Consider the following 17,925-nt stretch of genomic DNA (forward strand, 5'->3'; position numbering starts at 1 on the left):
TTGGTCCCATTAAAACTGAAGAAGTATTTTGCCCCCTTTGATCAAGGCACCCATCTTTGGCTGAGTGGGCGGCGGCGGCAGACATCGACAGAGCCCTGTCCCGTGGCAGAGAGGTGCGGGCTGGGAGACTTGACAGAGTCGCGGACATAATGTAACGAATTGTCACCAAATACAGCACTATTCTGCCAACCGTTAATCTTATAAATTGTGTCTGCTGAAAAAATGCCCAATAGAAGCGACCACCTCGTCGACTTAATCGTGGATATAGGTGTTGGGCAAATCCTATGTCTGAGCACGGCTATGGGGACCTGTTACGTCATAGAACTGCGATAACTTAGGCAAAGTCCCTATATATTATCTCGTCAATTTGGAAACTTGGACTAGTAGATCATGGTGATGCTAGCAGGGTTGCTGACAGAGATCTTACCCACTTGCCAAAGATTTCCGACGAAGCTAAGATTTCGTTTGTCATTGCTGCGTTTCCGCTGTTTGTCGGTCTCAGATAATGGCGATCTCTCATATCTGGCAAACACACACACACACGGTTTCTCTGTTGAAAACCTCCACGTTTATCCCCCCTAAACCTGGAACACAGACCACCCTTCCAGTATCAGGTACACAGGGTGATGTCAAAGTTACATAACCAACAGAAATCCGTGTGTTTCAGGAACCCAACGCTCGGAAAAGCACGTAGCCCCACTCAATCGCAAAGAAACAGACACATTCAAATTTCGAAATTTTCAGCAAATTTCGAACATCAGTCAGCTGGATTCAACGAAAACATGGGGAGGGAAAGGGGGGAAAAACAGTTCCACGTCGTTTTTAATGTTTAAAGTGTTTTATTAATTTTGGTGAAGACTGAACTTCGAGAAATGTACACGAAAATTCACCCAGAAATTGACAAGATACAATGTGCACATGAGGTATTCTTCGTATAGTAATGTTTGTTTCATCATTGTAGTTTGTTTGTTTGTTTTTTTCTAATTCTCGTCTTGAAAACCATTATAAAAAAATCCACTTACACCTCTCTCTGTAATTGAAGACAGTGTCGGCACCTCCCACACAAGACCGCGCGGGAGCTCAAATTTGGTTTTCTTTGTACACGCAGAGCGGCAATTTTACAGGCATATATATTTTATCTGTAGTTCAGTTTTAAAATCGTTTACTGTGCTTCCGTAGCGTCAATGTACAGCAAGCGCGTTCCCTTTTCAAGGTCAAAAACAAAATTTAATATCAGTACTTAAAAATCTGTTTGCTATTTTCATATAAAAACTTTCTTTCTTTTGTCAAAAAAAAAATCATTTTCAAGCTTCACTCCAGCACGGTCAGTGGTCGATGACCCGATCAGCAAATCTTGAAAGTAAGCTAACAGAGCAAGGCATCTCGACCTGTTCACACATAATGCGTGATCGCCGTTTAGTACTCCACCTTCAAGTTAAATCTGTACTCTTGTCCAGAGCTATATCTCTTAAAAATTCTTTTAGCACAAAACAAAAAATGAGAGACCTTTTAGTTCCTTTGAAAGCCTTAGGCACAGGATAAAAATACTACACTATATTGTACAGAAATATTGAGACATAATCATGCTAGCGAAAATATCCAGATTTGGGGCAGTAATTTTGTTTCATTACTATACCTGGAAAATAATGCCTTACTTTTAGAATTTTTTTTAATCACTAATGATTTCAATTGCAAAAAATACTGATATCACAGTACAGAACGGTGTATTGCACAAACATCATATCACTTGTGCAGAAAATTTCCCATGTATCTCTTTTTCTTAATCTGTATAGCATATAATTGTCGTACTCCCCAAACACAAATGATTTTTTTTCTAAAAAAAAAGTATTAGGCTTGAAAACACAAAAGGAGAAATCACATGACGAAACGATGCTGAAACAATGCAAAATGGTTGCGATGGAAACCTGTTAAAAACTGGAATGCTAAAACACCCTGGAATGCTACATAACATTTGGCAAAATATATTTTGTTAGTTGCAGGCAAGAAACTGATAGGTATATCACTACTGTTTTTGTACTTTTTTTCTGTCGCAAAAAAGTGTCATCTTCAAATCAAAGTCTGAAATTTTAGAACTTAACTGTTGGTGCAAATGGTACAAGATACCGGTTCCCCTTAAATCAAAATCGTTAGTTGCTTTTTTTTGTATCGTGAAAGTTCGTACTAACACAACATAAGAAAACAAACTCACTTTAGGCTCTTCTGAAGAGGGTCTTTTTAGTCTGCACAGCGTCATACACACTAAACTGTTCAATAAATGACTTGGAGTCTATTTCCTTTCATGGTTGAACCACACATTAATATAATTTTTGTTTTGGCTATTCTATTAACAAAGTCCGATTACGGTGAGTTTATTTTGGTGACACGGACAACGAAAAGACGGCAGTGGGTGACTTTTCTCCCCTACCTTAAAAAAAGACGTATTCCCCCTTCTTTACATTTTTTGGAACTTGTAGGACCCATCACACAAAAAGTCCACAAGCTTGCTTTTTTATACTTTTGATATCACCTGCATATTTTTTTCACATGTCACCTTCAAGGTTCTGACACAACTTGTACAGCTCCCAATGGCTCAAAGCCTAGTGAGAGAAACATACATTGACCTCCCCCTTCATTCTGAAAGGGGACTCCCCCAGGCATCAAAAGCCAGTGGAAAGTCCTTGGAAGTCCTTCTCAGTTTCTTCAAGTTCATCATGGATCGGACTGCCTGTTTTTTTCTCTCCCTGTCTGTCTGGTTTTTTTTTATCAGTTTCTCATTTCCTTTTGCTGTGCAGCATCTCCATGAGTAGACTGTTGTACGGAACTTCCCCGCTCAGATGTTTGTAGTACAGGTAGTCCTCACCCAGGAGGCTGACTTGCCGGATCTCGGGCAGCCTCAGGAGGAGCTGTCCAAATTTCTCCGTCACCTCCGGGTAGTTGGATATGGTGTAGTCAAGCAGAGCGGCGTGGATCTGTTCCTGGTATCCTCTGATCAGGTGTATGTCCTGAACTCCCGGAATATCTGATGGTGGGAGGAAAAAAGAAATACCAAAATGGCGACCATCAGTGAAGGGCAAACAAAGTACAGCTGATAGCGTGCACGTCAGCCAACAACGAAGAAACTCGAAGGGGCATTTTAGCATTTCCTGATTATAGAAAATACTTTCAAAAATCGGATTTTACCATCAAACTTCCTTCCTGGTGTGTACGTTTTCGACCAAAATTTACATAAATCTTCGACAGAAGATTTCGGTTTTTGCTTTAACGACTCCCTGAGCTCAATCGTTTGGTAGCCATATCACAAAGCCACTATTATAACCACAGTACCCTATATGAACAATGTTCAGACCAGTTTCAAGGCTTCGCCATTGTTGTCAGCATTTTGTGGGCCATACATTCATTCACTAGCCTAAAAAAATGACACGTCGTTGACCGCCTTTTCGAGTGTGTCTGTGGCCCACTGCTTGCTAAACTCGCTTTTGTTGCCGCAGTCTAGGTGTACCAGAAATGATTTGGGAAGGCGGACACACACACACACACACACACACACAGACGCTGAAAATATGCTAATTCTTACCAGGGTTGAGGAGCAGAAGATATTTGAGGCACATGAACTCTTTCCTGTCGACTTTCAGCTCCCTCATTCGCTTCACAATCTCGGCCATGCGGTCAATTACGTCGCCCAAACCGTACATGCGAAGCTTGGCGAGGTCAACCGTCTCTCCTGTCACCAACACCATGCTTTCCGAAATGGTCTCAACCTGTCTGTAGCACTGGTCGATCACAAGCAGTTCACTCCAAGCATTCTGTAATAGCTTCATCTGGTCTTCAACCTGGTTTGGGGAAATTTTCAAGAAAACGTACCTTGTTTTAGCGATTCGACCAAACTCTGAAAATCCCTAAACCATGAATACAACAAGTCCTACGACCATATCTCCAAATATTTAGGATATTCGAGGTTACATGAAGAAAATCTGAGCTAAATAATTCCAGTAAAGTGCTTCGATTGTGCCATTTTGTGAAGATTTGTAGAATAGGTGGCCTACTATATCAATTTTCACATATACCTTGATCTAGTCTCTCTCCACTGTTCCTATTTATTAATGTCGAGCATAATACACCGGATTTACAGGAACTATGTTTGTATTTTGGTATTTTTCGATCACATTTTTGCAAAACTACTGTAAACCACGGATGACATAGTGGATAGACTTAAAGATCATTTCCTTGTTTACCTTCAAATCTTTGAAAAAGAGGCTGTTCCTTGCCCAATCCACAAAGGCAAATAACGTTTGGTCGGCCAGTTTGCACGCCATACTGAAATAGTCCGTGGGTCCATTCATGTTAAGTTGGCTCTGAAGGCAAGACTGGATCTTGGCCTGCAGTTGTTTCTGGTCGGGCTCCGACCTCAACATTTCGGCAATGAGCCTGGGTGTCGCGTCGGGCTCCGTTTTGATAGGGGGCACGCCGGGGTCCGTGTACACCGACTTGAGCTCGGCGCTGAGCGAGTTGGCCATGGTGCTGACTGGATGTGAGGAGAGTCCGTTCACAGCGTTGTAGCTGTAGGGTGGGATCGACGTCACCGGCCGGGGGATGTCTGACAGTATAGGTTTGGACATGGTGGTTGGCTCGCGTATGATGAGCGCTGGCTGAGGTACCATTGGCGACGGCGTTGAGTTTTTGGCGGCGGCAGCGGCCTGGATGTTCCGAATAGCGTTGGAAATATCTGGGTTCCCCGGGAGTCCACTTGGCCGTGAGCTGGCGATAAGCCTGTTTCGCTGCTGCTGTTTTATCGCCCTGTCTCGCTTGTACATGGGACCAAATTTATTTCTTCCGCCTCGCATTCTATCTGGTCTGACAGCTGTTGGCGGCAAAAAGGGAGTAATTTCTGGTCAATTTCCCTCCAAAAAAAATTAGAATATGTTATGCTTCTGATCGGACGCATTACGACATTACGTGTTGGTTGTAACAGTGTGTTTGAAAAGTTCAGTAACATGGCCCACACTTTGTCCCATTTATAAAGCATTTTTTAAGTACAACATTTGAACTGATCTATAACATCGTTCATATAATTGTAATGCCGTCGATATGGGGTCCATGTGAAACACATGCATTCAAAAATGAACTGGGCAAGCTAAACAAGAAAGGTCAAGTCGGGCGTCACCCAGTAAAACTCCGTCGCTCTTCCCATATATGACTGTCGTCACAAAACCAGCCACAAAACTAACAAACCCCCGTATGGTCGATATATTCGATAAAGAGATTGTCGGCGGTCGAAGTCCAAAAAGAGAATGGGGCAAATTCACCCACCTTCTAGCTTCATACCAACTTTCAAGCATTTTTGGAATCGGCAGTACGGGCATCTCTTCCTCTGGGTTTTGTCGATCATGCAGTTGCGGTTCTCAATACACGTGTAGACTTTCTTATTTTGTACAGTCCGTTTAAAAAAGCCCTTACAGCTCTCACAAGTTAGGAGCCCATAGTGATAGCCAGAGACCTTGTCCCCACAGACCGGACATTGTTCGTCGAAGGCTGCCTTGAGCTCTTCGTTCTCGAAGGAGAAATCCATTTTCAGAGTTGGAGCTGTGGGGAAAGAACAGAAAACATTTTTGGGTGAATAAAAATGGGCACAGAAAAGCTCCACCGGACGTTGGTATATATCACTCACATAGAACCCACCGTGTGGGGGCCTGGGTTAACATCCCGTTATTCACATATACCGAGGCATGTCCTGTGCAGTTCGCTAGGCTTCAGGATTTAAAACAATCCACCAGCTATTTGTCACAAACTAAAACTTCCTGCAAGAGGAGAAATCGTTTGACGTAGACAACCTGACCTGCGGAGCGATAAGAACCCAAGTCAGTGGAAGTGGCCATATTTGTTGGCCGAACAACAAACAAAACGGAACCGCCGTATTTGTTAAACGACAAAAGCGACTGACTCATCGCGTATCAAAATTCCTGAAAAAAAGGAGCTCGCTAAACGAAACATCCTGTCGCTCAAACACACCAAAACTGTTCAGTGAATAGAAGCCAGTGCAATGGTAGGTTAACTGGATCCAATCCAAGCGGGCACTGAAAACAGACGGCGGGTCAAGTCAACGCGATCGGGCGTCTACCTGATGGTTGCCTTCTATATAGACCTATGTCGTCGCGAGATATGCAGTCAGTGTGTTGACCCGGTGGAAAAAAAAGGCTATTGAAAATTAAATCGTCTGTTCGTTCACACTGGTTACGTAATACACTGTCTGTGCTCTGTGTATAAATTCGCGCAGTTGATAATTTTTCTTTCCTTCCCCTGAAGGTAGTTCTGTTGGCGTGAAACTTCGAATGACATGCCCCGACTTGTAAATTAATAGAACTAAAAATTACCACTATTGACGGACTTTTCCCACGTTCCCGCCATATATATATTGACGACTAGACGATAGTTTAGGCTGATAGTGGGCACGGTGGGTGTGTTAACAGGCCGACAGTTCTACGAAGCGGCTCTCTGTTTATCGCAGAGTAATTAGAATATAACGTAATGTTCATGCGACTCGGGCTCTTAATGCTTGACAACGCTCGGGCGGATTAATAAAGTAGTGTGTGGCTTTGTCACACTATCAACGAACGGCGTGACCGTAAGGAAAGGGGCACGCTCAAATACTCGGCCATGGTGTTTCTCGACGACAGGGAACGATCGATTTTCATTTGTACGGGCTGGTCTCTCATTTCCGTAAGCGGTAGTACTGATGTGAAAGGCCGACGTGACACGGCCGAACCTAAATACTGGGGTGCTATGGCGCACATTGGATAATTAACTGTGCCAAGCAACTTTTTATTCCTGCAAAGCACACGGGTTATATTTCGCCGTCGACGTGTCAAGCGCTACGAAACTTTCACGGGTGATCCCTGAAACTACCACCATTCGACGTTGCGAAAAGTGCAACGCCCTGCACGCCGGTGGCATAATTACATATTACAGTTGTGGCGATCTGGCGAATTCATCGCAGCGGATGTCGCAATGCCATTGGTTCCGTAAATTGCAAGCCTTTTTTTTTTTTGTGGGTGCAACAATAGAGTTGCATGTACACACCCTCTCGCGGTAGGTGTTCGCCTGTACAGTGTAACCGCGGCAGAGAGTCCCCTATCGTTTGACGACGATTGTGACTGAGTCAACAACACAACCCCGTTACGCTTGGCAATATGCGACTTCTGCTAACCGTTCGAGTTTCTGAACGTGCCTTGGCAAACAACGTTTTGCACATGCCGCCACTATTAGACCACGATTCGATTAAAGGCCGTACGACGACACTTGGAACTGGTACAACCTTCTGTTGTAGAGTTTACACACAGTGAGGCATTTTCATAATTTATTTCCCTGGCAATGTACGAAAAATATATTTATGTTTCGCAAAAACAAAGCGTTTCCCCTGGATCGCGGAATATGGGTGCGTGATTGCTGGCAAGTGGTGATATGACAAGTCGCATGATATTCAAAGACGGAGGGTTCGTGAGTCCGGCCAACAAGTTTGATTTGTGCGACCACTCTAACGTTACACTGGACACTATTACCTTGACCTGAGGGGGTCTTCTTCTCCGCAGAGGCGGGTTTCTCCACTTCGACTTCGGTCGACATCGTCGCTCCGATACGTGCTCCAACACCGAAAATACAACTTGATTTTTGCACACAGAGGGACACAAGTACTTTCCAACCACGATTACAATGACCGATTGGGCGCGTAACAGCGAGGCGAAAAACCTGTGTAACGCAATGACCCGGTTTACTTTAAAACGCAAACTCACATATACACTATGCGGAAAGCATCATCGCTCAAAAAACTGAGTACGTGAGAAGATCAGACTTTGTGCGCAGTCGTACAACTTCTATTAAAAATTAAGTAGATGCAAATCTTATCTAAATAATCTCAACGGGTCACCGTTACGAGAAAATCGACGAAAGCGGCCTGCTGATTGGCTCTTAAAACCAATGAGGTGATTTGTTTTCGGTATTGAGCCAATTAGAGCGCATCTTGCTCACACCACGGATGCATAGCTAAAGCGCTACGCAACGGGGTTAACTGGCAGATTTGCACATGCGTCAATCGAACAGCTGAAACATATATGAACGAGTTGTAAACATCGTACGTAGGTACATGCTCTTATCGTACACAAGCACCGTAAAAACATCAACTCGCTGTATGCTTGATAGATTTTACCCTCCACTGAAACACAGTGTCGGCACATGATGTCACATCCGAAAATTTCGCGAAAACACAAAGAAAGTCGACGAACGCGGATCGTAGCCAACTCAACAATCCCTCCTAGCCTCCCTGGGCTAAACACCTACCGCGGCTAAAATAGGGAGGCCACACACCACGTGAGAGAGGTACCGCGCCAAATTCCAATACGTACTTAATTCGTAACACGCGTGAGTACTGCGATATAAAAACAAACAATAACAACAACTCGAGTTTGCAAGTTTTCATGAAAACTTTGTGATATGTGATATGGCCGAGATCTAGCGTGCCAAATTTTTGATTACTTTGACACACTATATGCGAAGAAGAATAAAAAATGTCACATATGAAGGACTAAAGACAATTGAGGCGTGTAAAACTGCAAGACAAATCACAATGTACCAGCCACACTGTTCAACAAAAGTGTTAAGTTACCATGACAACATGTCGGCCTTACAAGTTTTCATAAAAGGACACGGTCATTAAAAATGCGAGTGACATTTTCTTGAACTCTACCGCAGCCTCACTGTCATGAATCTTCACTTTCTTTCGAGAAACTTGTGAACAGAACACGACCCGTCCACCCATCAAAATAAAAAAAGTAATAAAAAATGGTGCTTACAATACTCACTCTCGATATTTTCGAGCGAGAACTCGCTCCAATGATCTTCCGGTCCGAGAAACAAAAGGTCTACAGCGTCGGGACGCATTTGATGATTTTCAAGTCGCGGGAACCGACCGGTTGGGCCGTGTCCACAATAATTTGTATATAGTACTGGAGTACGAACGTAATGCAACGTGTGTCACTGTACGCGTTGTGGGTGTGTTTTGCTTTCTGAATGACTCTATTAAATTAGCTGCGTTGTTTTATATGTTCCACTGTTGGCCAAGGAGACGTGAGAATTGGGTTGCCTTGCGCATGCGCCAGAGATTGTTTTCCTCTCAAACATGACGTCACTTTGATGACCAGCGCGAGTGAGTTGTTTTCCTGTGATCGAATAGGTACGTGTTACGCGCAAGCTATCGGAATGCTGTCGCCTCATTTGCATATAAAAATCACAAACATCGGCGATTGTTGATTTCGCGTTAATCCCAATCAAGAAAAGTAAACAAAAAATTGACGGAGATTGATTTTCAACAAAGGGATACAGCGCGACACCGGAAATCAAAATATATTACGGTAAATGTGTAAACGACACCAGGTTATTAATTTAAAACGGTGCGCTCTTGGCTTGTAAACATTTCGCATCAAAACAAAACATGCAAATGTACGATATAGACTGTTATTTTAAACCTCTTGAATAAAATGAAAATCAAACTAAATTGATATCACCAATCAGCTGACATAAATTGTTTTCGCGCGAAATTGGGCATCAAGAAATGTTTCTCGACTGTCAAGTAGATACAGTTGCACGTGAAGACTAGAACGTGACTTGCCTACGACGACTAACGACAGTCGATGATTCCGGCGGAGTTCCTTTTTCGCCCTATCAACGCTACGATAGGTAATTACACATGAATAACTCTCACCAAAATTCAGCAAATCGCTGTCGTACATATTGATATGCATGATGACTCGCAGAAGCCGTTGGCGAAAGAGCGTGGGGTATAACAGCGGTCGTCGTAACACTTACACACCGGAAACGAAATTTGCTCGGAACACGTTCCATTCTCACCCTTTCCTTCTTAAAGACCGATAAGCGACGATAACAACAGCCGATCTCTCTCGGTCACATTGACCTCCCTCGTTATTTAGGACGCCCAGAAGCGACTATTTGTGTTGGCTTTCACCGTAGCTCATATGGGAAAAAAGTTTATTTTTGCTATTTGATCATACTTTCATCTAGGACAGGCGCCTTTTCACGTGTGATCGTAATACATTCAAGGGAAAGTCAAGTTCCCACCGTGGCTAATGAAACTTGACCATCTCGTGTTTCGCTTCCCTTCTCTGTATCACGCCTTGGATTTTCCGCACTCTGACTGGCCCTACACTTGACTAAGTCAACGGCCACAGGTGCACAAACGAATATTGACCGGTCGTTCAACCCGCGAACTTTGCTCTGGGGCCCATGTTTTTAACAACCGTTGCGGTGTTCCCTCCCAAACGGGGCATCGCTCGGAGGACGTTGGACAGGAGACCGTATCGGCTGGGATGGGGGTCGATGAGTGAGACTGAGAACACACACCTAAACTTGAAGGTGACTTTCAACTGTAACCACAGACTATAAAAGTTATAGACTTAAATGGGGTGAGACGTCGCTGCGAAGCGTAGGTAAACCAAATGCTTCATTGATATATCTATTGGTGAACTGAACACTTTCAATCAGTCGTCACAAATATACATATGTACATACAGACACAGACACAATTTCATACATACATACATACATACATACATACACGCATATATATATATATTATATATATATATATATATATATATATATATATATATATATATATATATATATATATATATATATATGTCGTCATTTTCAGTCTGTGTAACAGCGCTATACGGGTGAGTGTAGAGCTTGCAGATTTAGGTCAAAGCCGTCGGGCGTGGAATCGCTCACTCTGTGTACATACGCGGCATTTAAAAGATATGTGTTTTAATATAGTCATTAAATGTATTAATTTTGCACAGTTTATTGACTCGCGGTCGTTGACACCATCAGCGACAACGAGGCGATACAGCTGCAGGGCAACGACCACACATTTAACAGCGCGCTTTTCCCGAAGCAGTCTGCTCAGTGCGGACATGGAAATTCTACGGCGGGGCGAGGAACAGGCTTTGAACCCATTCAGCACTCAGTGGGGATTCGGGCATCGCTATATACACTTGTATTAGTACGAAGCGAAAAAAAAAATTTCAAATATTAGTTCTCGGGTATAGAATGTGCACCATATTGATTGTACTCACAGACTCGATAAAAAAAAAATTGAAATTTAATATAGCGGGCTGGTATGTTAAAAGAGTTACAAACGTAGGGATTTTCAACGGTCAGTTTGACAAGTAAAATCTCTTTTGACGATTTCGAAGATATACTATTGTGGAAATACGAGGTTACACGGCCTCGCCTGACGGAGATCTACTGCGTCGCATATTAGACGGAACCATATTGAAATTTTGGCCGAAGGGTCAGGTTTTCTGTGCTTTGGCATAATTCCAAACCGCAAGAATACGAACGATACACTACTGACAGCACCGAGGCAAGCTTTTAAGATCGGAAAACCAGGTACTGAGTCAGTCGGCAAGAATACTCTTTCATACGAAGAAATAGTAGGCAAGGAAACTCTTGAACAAAAATAAACAATGTAAAATTTGTTACCATCGCCAATGCAACGCGCACATCTTCAACATACAGAAATATGTGTCGAGCGAGGGTTTAATTTATCGTCGCTGCCGACCAAGCTATAACTATTCAAAACTATAACGCTGTTAACAAAGTTCCATCAATACACCGCGCAGCTCATAAACAAGACAGAATATATACTCACAACGCCAAGGAATTAAAATATGTTATCTTGAATTGCGTTTTCCTACCAGAACTATCAAAACCCGGTGGATCCGATTTATTGCGTCCGACTGCAGTCACTTCACTACCATTTGATGGGAGCTGGGTAGGGTGGGGCGTGGTCCCTGGACCTTGTGTCGGACTGGAAAATGTGCAACAGGGAGCGCTGACGACAAGGCGCGCAAAAGACGATTTTGGAGTAAGAAATGGCAACATTGTTATGGTAACTGTTCACGTGACCTCGAAATAATTACAAATTCTACTGCACTTGAAGCAAAGCGATAAATTTGTGACCGGTGACCCACATAGTAAAGTTAGGGCCAATTTCTAATTTCGTGCGAGTAACTACAGTAGATACACCTTTTAGCGGCGGTTACTAGTTTGTAAGTTGGGCGTTGAGCGAAACTTTGCGATCGCTGCTTTTGCCATTTTTTCCACGAAAGCAGTTCGTTTGTTCTGACGTTTCTCAATGCTTGATACTGAGAACATTTCTCGTCATAATTCGATTTATAAGTTAAGATTATCGTCCTGACAGCATTTGTCTTATTTAAAGAAGAAAAGTGAATATAATTTTTTGAAAATAAATGGAAATTCTACAACGATCTTCGCCGCCTACACCCGAGAAACATTTTCCCGAATTTGTACGATGTTGTCCCCCTCTCCTTTCGATAAAGTGATTGTATCGGCGTTTACTGTCAAGTTAGAAAAGTACGAGCATGTGATTTGTGACAGTCTAGAAAAGTGTGTCTGTGAACATCGCAGGCTCAAAATAACTTAGGAGTGCGTATACATACTGGCCAAGAAAAATGTATAAGAGGGTGTGCCGGGGTTTGTTTTTCGAACTGCCAAGCTTCTGGCGCTGGGAATCGTTTTGGTGGTGGCTTGTTATGACGAGCTAACACGTCTGAAAAAGGCCAGTGGAATTGTTGAGTCAGTTAATCCAATCCTCTGGTTAGAAAGCCCCACTCTCCCCTCTCGGAAAACGCCACCACTCCGACGCAGGGTAGGTCCTGGGGGAGGGGGGGTGAGAACGCGCGGTCGAAAGAACAGCAAAATTATAACCCAAGCAGTTTGGAACGAGAAATCCCACACACAGAAACGTATAGGAGGTACAGACACACTGAGCATTATTCGAAATGCGAGTTCTGTAAGGTTTTGTGCGGTTTTCGAGCAAACCAAGACTTTAATAGCGATGAAGAGCCCGAAAGAAAACACAGATGTGTGAGCGTCTACTCGAAAGCTGAGGCACTGACATTTATTGTTCACTTGCACAAAGGACGTTTTTAGCTCATCTCCCGTGGAAATATAATCTAGGTAGGAATCACGTAGTTGGCAAGCTCAACTCACAAGATTTGACCGTACAAAAGACATTCAAAGGTCTGACCTCGAATATTGTTCAGGAATTAGACTACTGAAATTTTACACTTCCAGGGCCCCTCCCCTTTTCCCTCCTTCAGTTTTCGATTACTCGTTAATATCTCGCTCTAAAATAGCGCATTTTTGCCAGTATTTCCTCTCTCCGTTGACAAAGCTCAAATTTCCCATCGCTTTTGAGAAGTGTCTTTATTTCAATTTTGAGGTTCCAAAGTTAGACAGAGATATAGGTTGAAGACTCGACTGTTTTCTTTTTTCAATGTCACAACCCGATGTTATCTGTAGTCGACAGAGCTAATCATACTTGTCAAAATAGAGCAATGTGTCACACGATAAACGTCGCCCATTTCCCGAAGATTAAGTCCTGTTATCGACAGACGAAGGTAATAGTTCGACCTGTCCCTTTTTACATCAACACAATCAAAATTTATTTATTTGGGGAGGATTGTGGGTTTTTTCCGGTTGTCTCGCTTTCACGTCGATCTGTGAATTTGACAGTGCGTGGAAAACGTTGATGAGGTTGAGTTTCACGACGTCATTGACAAGAACTTCCAGATCGCTTTAGTAAAGTATGCCCCCTCCCCCTCCCCCACCTCAAATACAGATACTTAAGCGAAAATGTCGATCTGAATTCGGGACAGACGCTTCACAAAAGTTTGTGCTCATCTCCATGAGGCCGGGCAAGAGAACGAATAACTTGATGATTGAGTCGGAACTATTCGCGTGAATTTCTTTTTTTTTTTGCAAAGTAACCTTTCGTGATGGAGAGGGCAAGACTGAAATCCCCCAAAACCAAAGCAAATGCGTCTTGGTTGTCCGAAAGTATCAATAGCCAACACTGACAGACTTGCTAGTGACGTGACAGACCGCTCTCTGAATTTTCCATAAACGCAAGTGAACGTTCCACAAGATTCGCCGACTTTCACACGGTCACAGCGGTCCGTTTCTATTCTTTCAGCACGAAATGCGATCATGAAGCGCAAGAAATCACGAGAAAGTCGATACCAGCGGGTTTTAAACCCACAGAGGTACGTCAGAATGACGTTATTTTTAACAAACACTGGCTGTGTCAACCGATAAAATATCCTTTATTTCTTTATGGAGTTGAAGAGGTCAGATCGGGCACACGTTCCAAAATGATTGATTTTGAAATAAGCTAAGTACCGGTACGAAATGATGACGCAACTTGTATAAACCTGACGGGACTTATCGATTACTAATTACTCACTCTTTTCAAATTCTTGGTATAAATTATCAATAGCGATGCTTTCAGTTCACGTGACATAGGGAGGCAGTGGACTCATTTGCATAACCACGAAAAAAAAATCACACCCCGTGTACTACGTGTAATCATAATTTCCAACGAGCGATAGAAATCTTTTCCGGTATATGATACGCCTGTGCTATCAATGTCTTCAATTGTTAAAAACGTCCTGCAAATCCACGCAAGATTCGTTGATCACTTGGTATCCGACCTCTCCAACTGACGCGTCTTAAAGACGCGTTGCCACGCGCGCGCGCGCGTAGAGAGGAGACAGTAAACAAAACCGCAATTACACCAAGTCTCCCCTTAATCTAATTATTTTTTATCGGCGGGAGGGAGGAATACAAACAACGTATCGCAGCCTCCTACTTACAGTCGGAGTGCATCGACCTGCTTATGATAATACAAAAACGAAGTCAATCAAAGTTCACAGTTGTAAATTACAGTCTCGTTCCTACGTCACGAACTGCCGAATACGAGAAATTTCAAACATATGGCGACGGGTAGCGTGAAAAGTATTGCTTGCCGACGAGTGACAGAAGAATTTACGAGACTTGTTTCTCAGATCAGCGATCAGCCGGCGCACTTCAGAAGATACGAAAAAGACAAAACCTCACATCGTAAAACGGGCAATAAAATTTCACGCGTTTCTGTTTTGCAAAATATGTGACATTCTGACTTTGTATGTAGCTAAGAGCCCAGCTGAGAGTGCATTGCGACATTGAACGAATAGAAAGGGAGGGATGGGGGAGGCGACGTTTAGGAAAGACTTCCTTTCGCACCGATTCGTGTTTGGAGGGGGGGGGGAGGTCGAGTGGGACGGGTGATATTCACGCGGACGCGACGCGTGATCATACCGTTTACATAAATACACGTCGAAATAGTGTTGATTTCGAATGGTATGGGAACGGGGTGGTCACTTGGACGGTGTTGCGCTAATGATAATTTTCAACTATTGTTAATTTTATATGAGATGGAGAGAGAGGGAGAGTGGTGGGGGGGGGGGAGGTAAAGGCAACATACTTTTATCCATGAATCCGTTACTTAAATGAGATAAGTAACGATATGTTTAGCCATTGAGGGGAATCTAGGACAAGAATCTTCGGCAAAACGTGACCATCACGATGATCGATTATGGGAAATTACGGCCGACAAACGCCCGGGATTTGAGTGCAACCTTGAAGGCCGGCCGTAGTCCTTGAAATGTGCCTATGTCGGAAACAGCACAAAGAATCCGACGGTGGTGTGGAGCAAATGCCTCTACGCGTAGACCCTTCCCTGTCCGCGGACCCGGTATCTCTCATTGGTTTAGAGTAGCTCGTTAACGCTGTTGACAAGTTGTCAGAAGCGATGTAGGGTCGCAGGTTTACGACGGCAAGTGTCGCGGCGAGAGTACCGTAACATGACGTCAATTTGTTTGCGGGGTGGGTACTTGTTGAAATTGCTCTGCGGCCATTAGTGTATATGCCGTAAACGAATAGGTGGAGAAGCGCGGTGTGCCCCTCCTCCTCCCCCCCCCCCCGCTTGCGGTCGATCACGCGTACTAGGCGCGACAGAGACAGGGTCTATGGGGAGGTGGCAAACAGGTGTTTCCTGTGCTACAAGATTATCATGGCTATTGACAAACGTCGCTACTATCAACTCACTAGCAAACCACCGTTTCGAAAAGGCTGCTCAACCGCAACAGAAAATCGAAAATCGTCTGGAGTGTGCAGTGCGGCGACCGACTTATTCCAGCAATTAGTGAAAGAGGGGTTCAGAAAAAACCTCAAAAAGACAAAACAAGAACAAAAACAACAAAAATAAGCATAATACTCTAAAGAGTAGTGTCACCGAAACTGACACAAAGGGCGACTTTTTAAAAATGTAACGGTTCATATATCAAGCCTCAATTTTCAAGCAATTCCACGATGGTGACGTCGATCGAGAGGGAGGTGGTTGCGTTGGTAGAAGCGAAAATCTATCGAATATCCAGGGAAAAAATGATGACGAGACGCTTAGGGCCTCGAATTGGTTACCGACGGCTACCGGTATACGCGCCGATGTGGCAGACAGTATAGAAAAAAAAAACAAAAACATGAAAGGCGCGGTAATTTTTAATTCATTTCAGTCTGTGGCATTGTTGAATAGTTATCGAAAACACCGTTATTGTCAGCGATCGGAAAATTAATTGCCACACACAGATGTTAGTCCAAAATGTGCAAAAGAGTGTTATTTTAACCCTATACACGTAATATGTTTGTTAGACAGTACTATACGTAACCTTGCCAGACTTGTTAATTCTTTTGGGTCAACAAACGCTGGACTTCGATATTCACTGCGACAATAAAATGAAGCAAAATAAGACAATACTTACGGTAGTGGATATCGTGGTTTCCGTACTGCATCATTGTCCGTCGTTGCCGGCAGGCGCTACGTTTGTCTATATAGCGGAGAGAGTATACTGTTCTTCGCCAAGCGGTCACTACTGCTCTCGTAAAGGCGGCTAATTACAGACTATATCTGATGTCCAGACAGTTGATGGCCACAGACGGTTGTGTCTGATAACGTCAACACCAAAGCCGTATCGGATTGGTCTGCAGATCGGGAGGTGAGGTGAGCGGTCACGCGCGGCTCATGCGAGAGTCTGTCCGGTCGAACTTGGCCGGGGGACGGAATCAAATGGGGAGAAATATCAAAAACAATGGCAAAATAGTCGGGAGCTACCGGCTGGGCAAGCTTGCTGGCTGGCTGCTGAATGAAAAAGCGTGTGAACGACAAGTTCGCTGGCTGTGGCAAGCTGAAGCGACGGAACAGAGGGACCTTGCATGCAAATGATACATAAATGGATATTTGTAGCCTGCTAGTCAGTGGCCGGTGCATGATGGAGACGCCATAGGTGACCTCCTGATAGTTTATTAATAGATCACGTATTCCGACAAGGTGAAGATGCCGTAAAATGGGAAGGCACCTCAAGGATGACTAAAAACTCGGGGCCACGGATTCAGAAGAGCCCCTAGGGTGTGAGAGGTGGGCGTGACGGGCCAAAGGTCAAAGATGAATTTCAACGCTGAGGGGTATCATCAATGAAACAAAGTGTTAACCAGACGAAAGTGTAATAGCTTAAAAAATGATTTTATGTTAGTTCCTCTATTGCGAGGATACGATTTTCGAAAACCGAATAAATTATTACTTTCTCCATCACACCTCATATATGTCGAATGCAAAGTTTTATTAAGATTTGTGTATAATTCTCTTTATCAAAATTCATAATTTCAATCGAAGCAAAGTAAAATTTTGGCGCGAAGTGAAAGATTACGACAAATAATTATTACCGACAAAATTTGTTTTTGTACAGATGTGTTTGCCGTTCTTACTGTCCGCAAACATGTTGAAACTCGATCAAAAATATATGCTGACAATAAAATGTATACATAATCACAATGACACTGTGATGTGGGTATTTGGATTGTCAATGAAAATTTAACAAATTTATCTTATAAATTTTAAAATATCTTTATAATACTTCTGTGGTTATAAGCGAGAAAATATGTCTAATTCATTCGGAACTT

General features: G+C 43.3%; 1 protein-coding gene across 7 annotated transcripts; it reads right to left on the bottom strand.

Annotated features, from left to right (window-relative positions):
* Window positions 1-819: 819 nt before the first annotated feature.
* On the bottom strand, window positions 820-17,373 carry LOC139114113 (nuclear receptor subfamily 5 group A member 2-like). Of its 7 annotated transcripts, none has more exons than XM_070675643.1 (5): window positions 16,731-17,373; window positions 5,308-5,580; window positions 4,233-4,858; window positions 3,575-3,830; window positions 820-3,019 (listed from the first exon to the last, which is right to left on the bottom strand). In XM_070675643.1, exons 1-5 carry the CDS (start codon window positions 16,762-16,764, stop codon window positions 2,772-2,774), a joined length of 1,437 nt encoding a protein of 478 aa, XP_070531744.1. In that variant the 5' UTR covers window positions 16,765-17,373; the 3' UTR covers window positions 820-2,771. The 7 variants fall into 7 exon arrangements, with proteins under 7 accessions (XP_070531744.1, XP_070531745.1, XP_070531742.1 ...); XM_070675644.1 differs by lacking the exon at window positions 16,731-17,373 and adding an exon at window positions 11,720-11,875; XM_070675641.1 differs by lacking the exon at window positions 16,731-17,373 and adding an exon at window positions 8,850-10,195.
* Between the last annotated feature and the right edge of the window lie 552 nt (window positions 17,374-17,925).

Source organism: Ptychodera flava, chromosome 16, assembly GCF_041260155.1.
Source record: "Ptychodera flava strain L36383 chromosome 16, AS_Pfla_20210202, whole genome shotgun sequence".
NCBI classification, from domain to species: Eukaryota; Metazoa; Hemichordata; class Enteropneusta; family Ptychoderidae; genus Ptychodera; species Ptychodera flava.

Excerpts from the sequence above, each read along its gene's own strand:
- LOC139114113 (XM_070675640.1), bottom strand. The coding sequence starts at position 8,928 with ATGCGTCCCGACGCTGTAGACCTTTTGTTTCTCGGACCGGAAGATCAT. Across the intron at positions 4,859-5,307 it reads AGTTGGTATGAAGCTAGAAG|CTGTCAGACCAGATAGAATG; the intron begins GTGGGTGAATTT and ends TGCCGCCAACAG. Across the intron at positions 3,831-4,232 it reads TCTTTTTCAAAGATTTGAAG|GTTGAAGACCAGATGAAGCT; the intron begins GTAAACAAGGAA and ends TCCCCAAACCAG.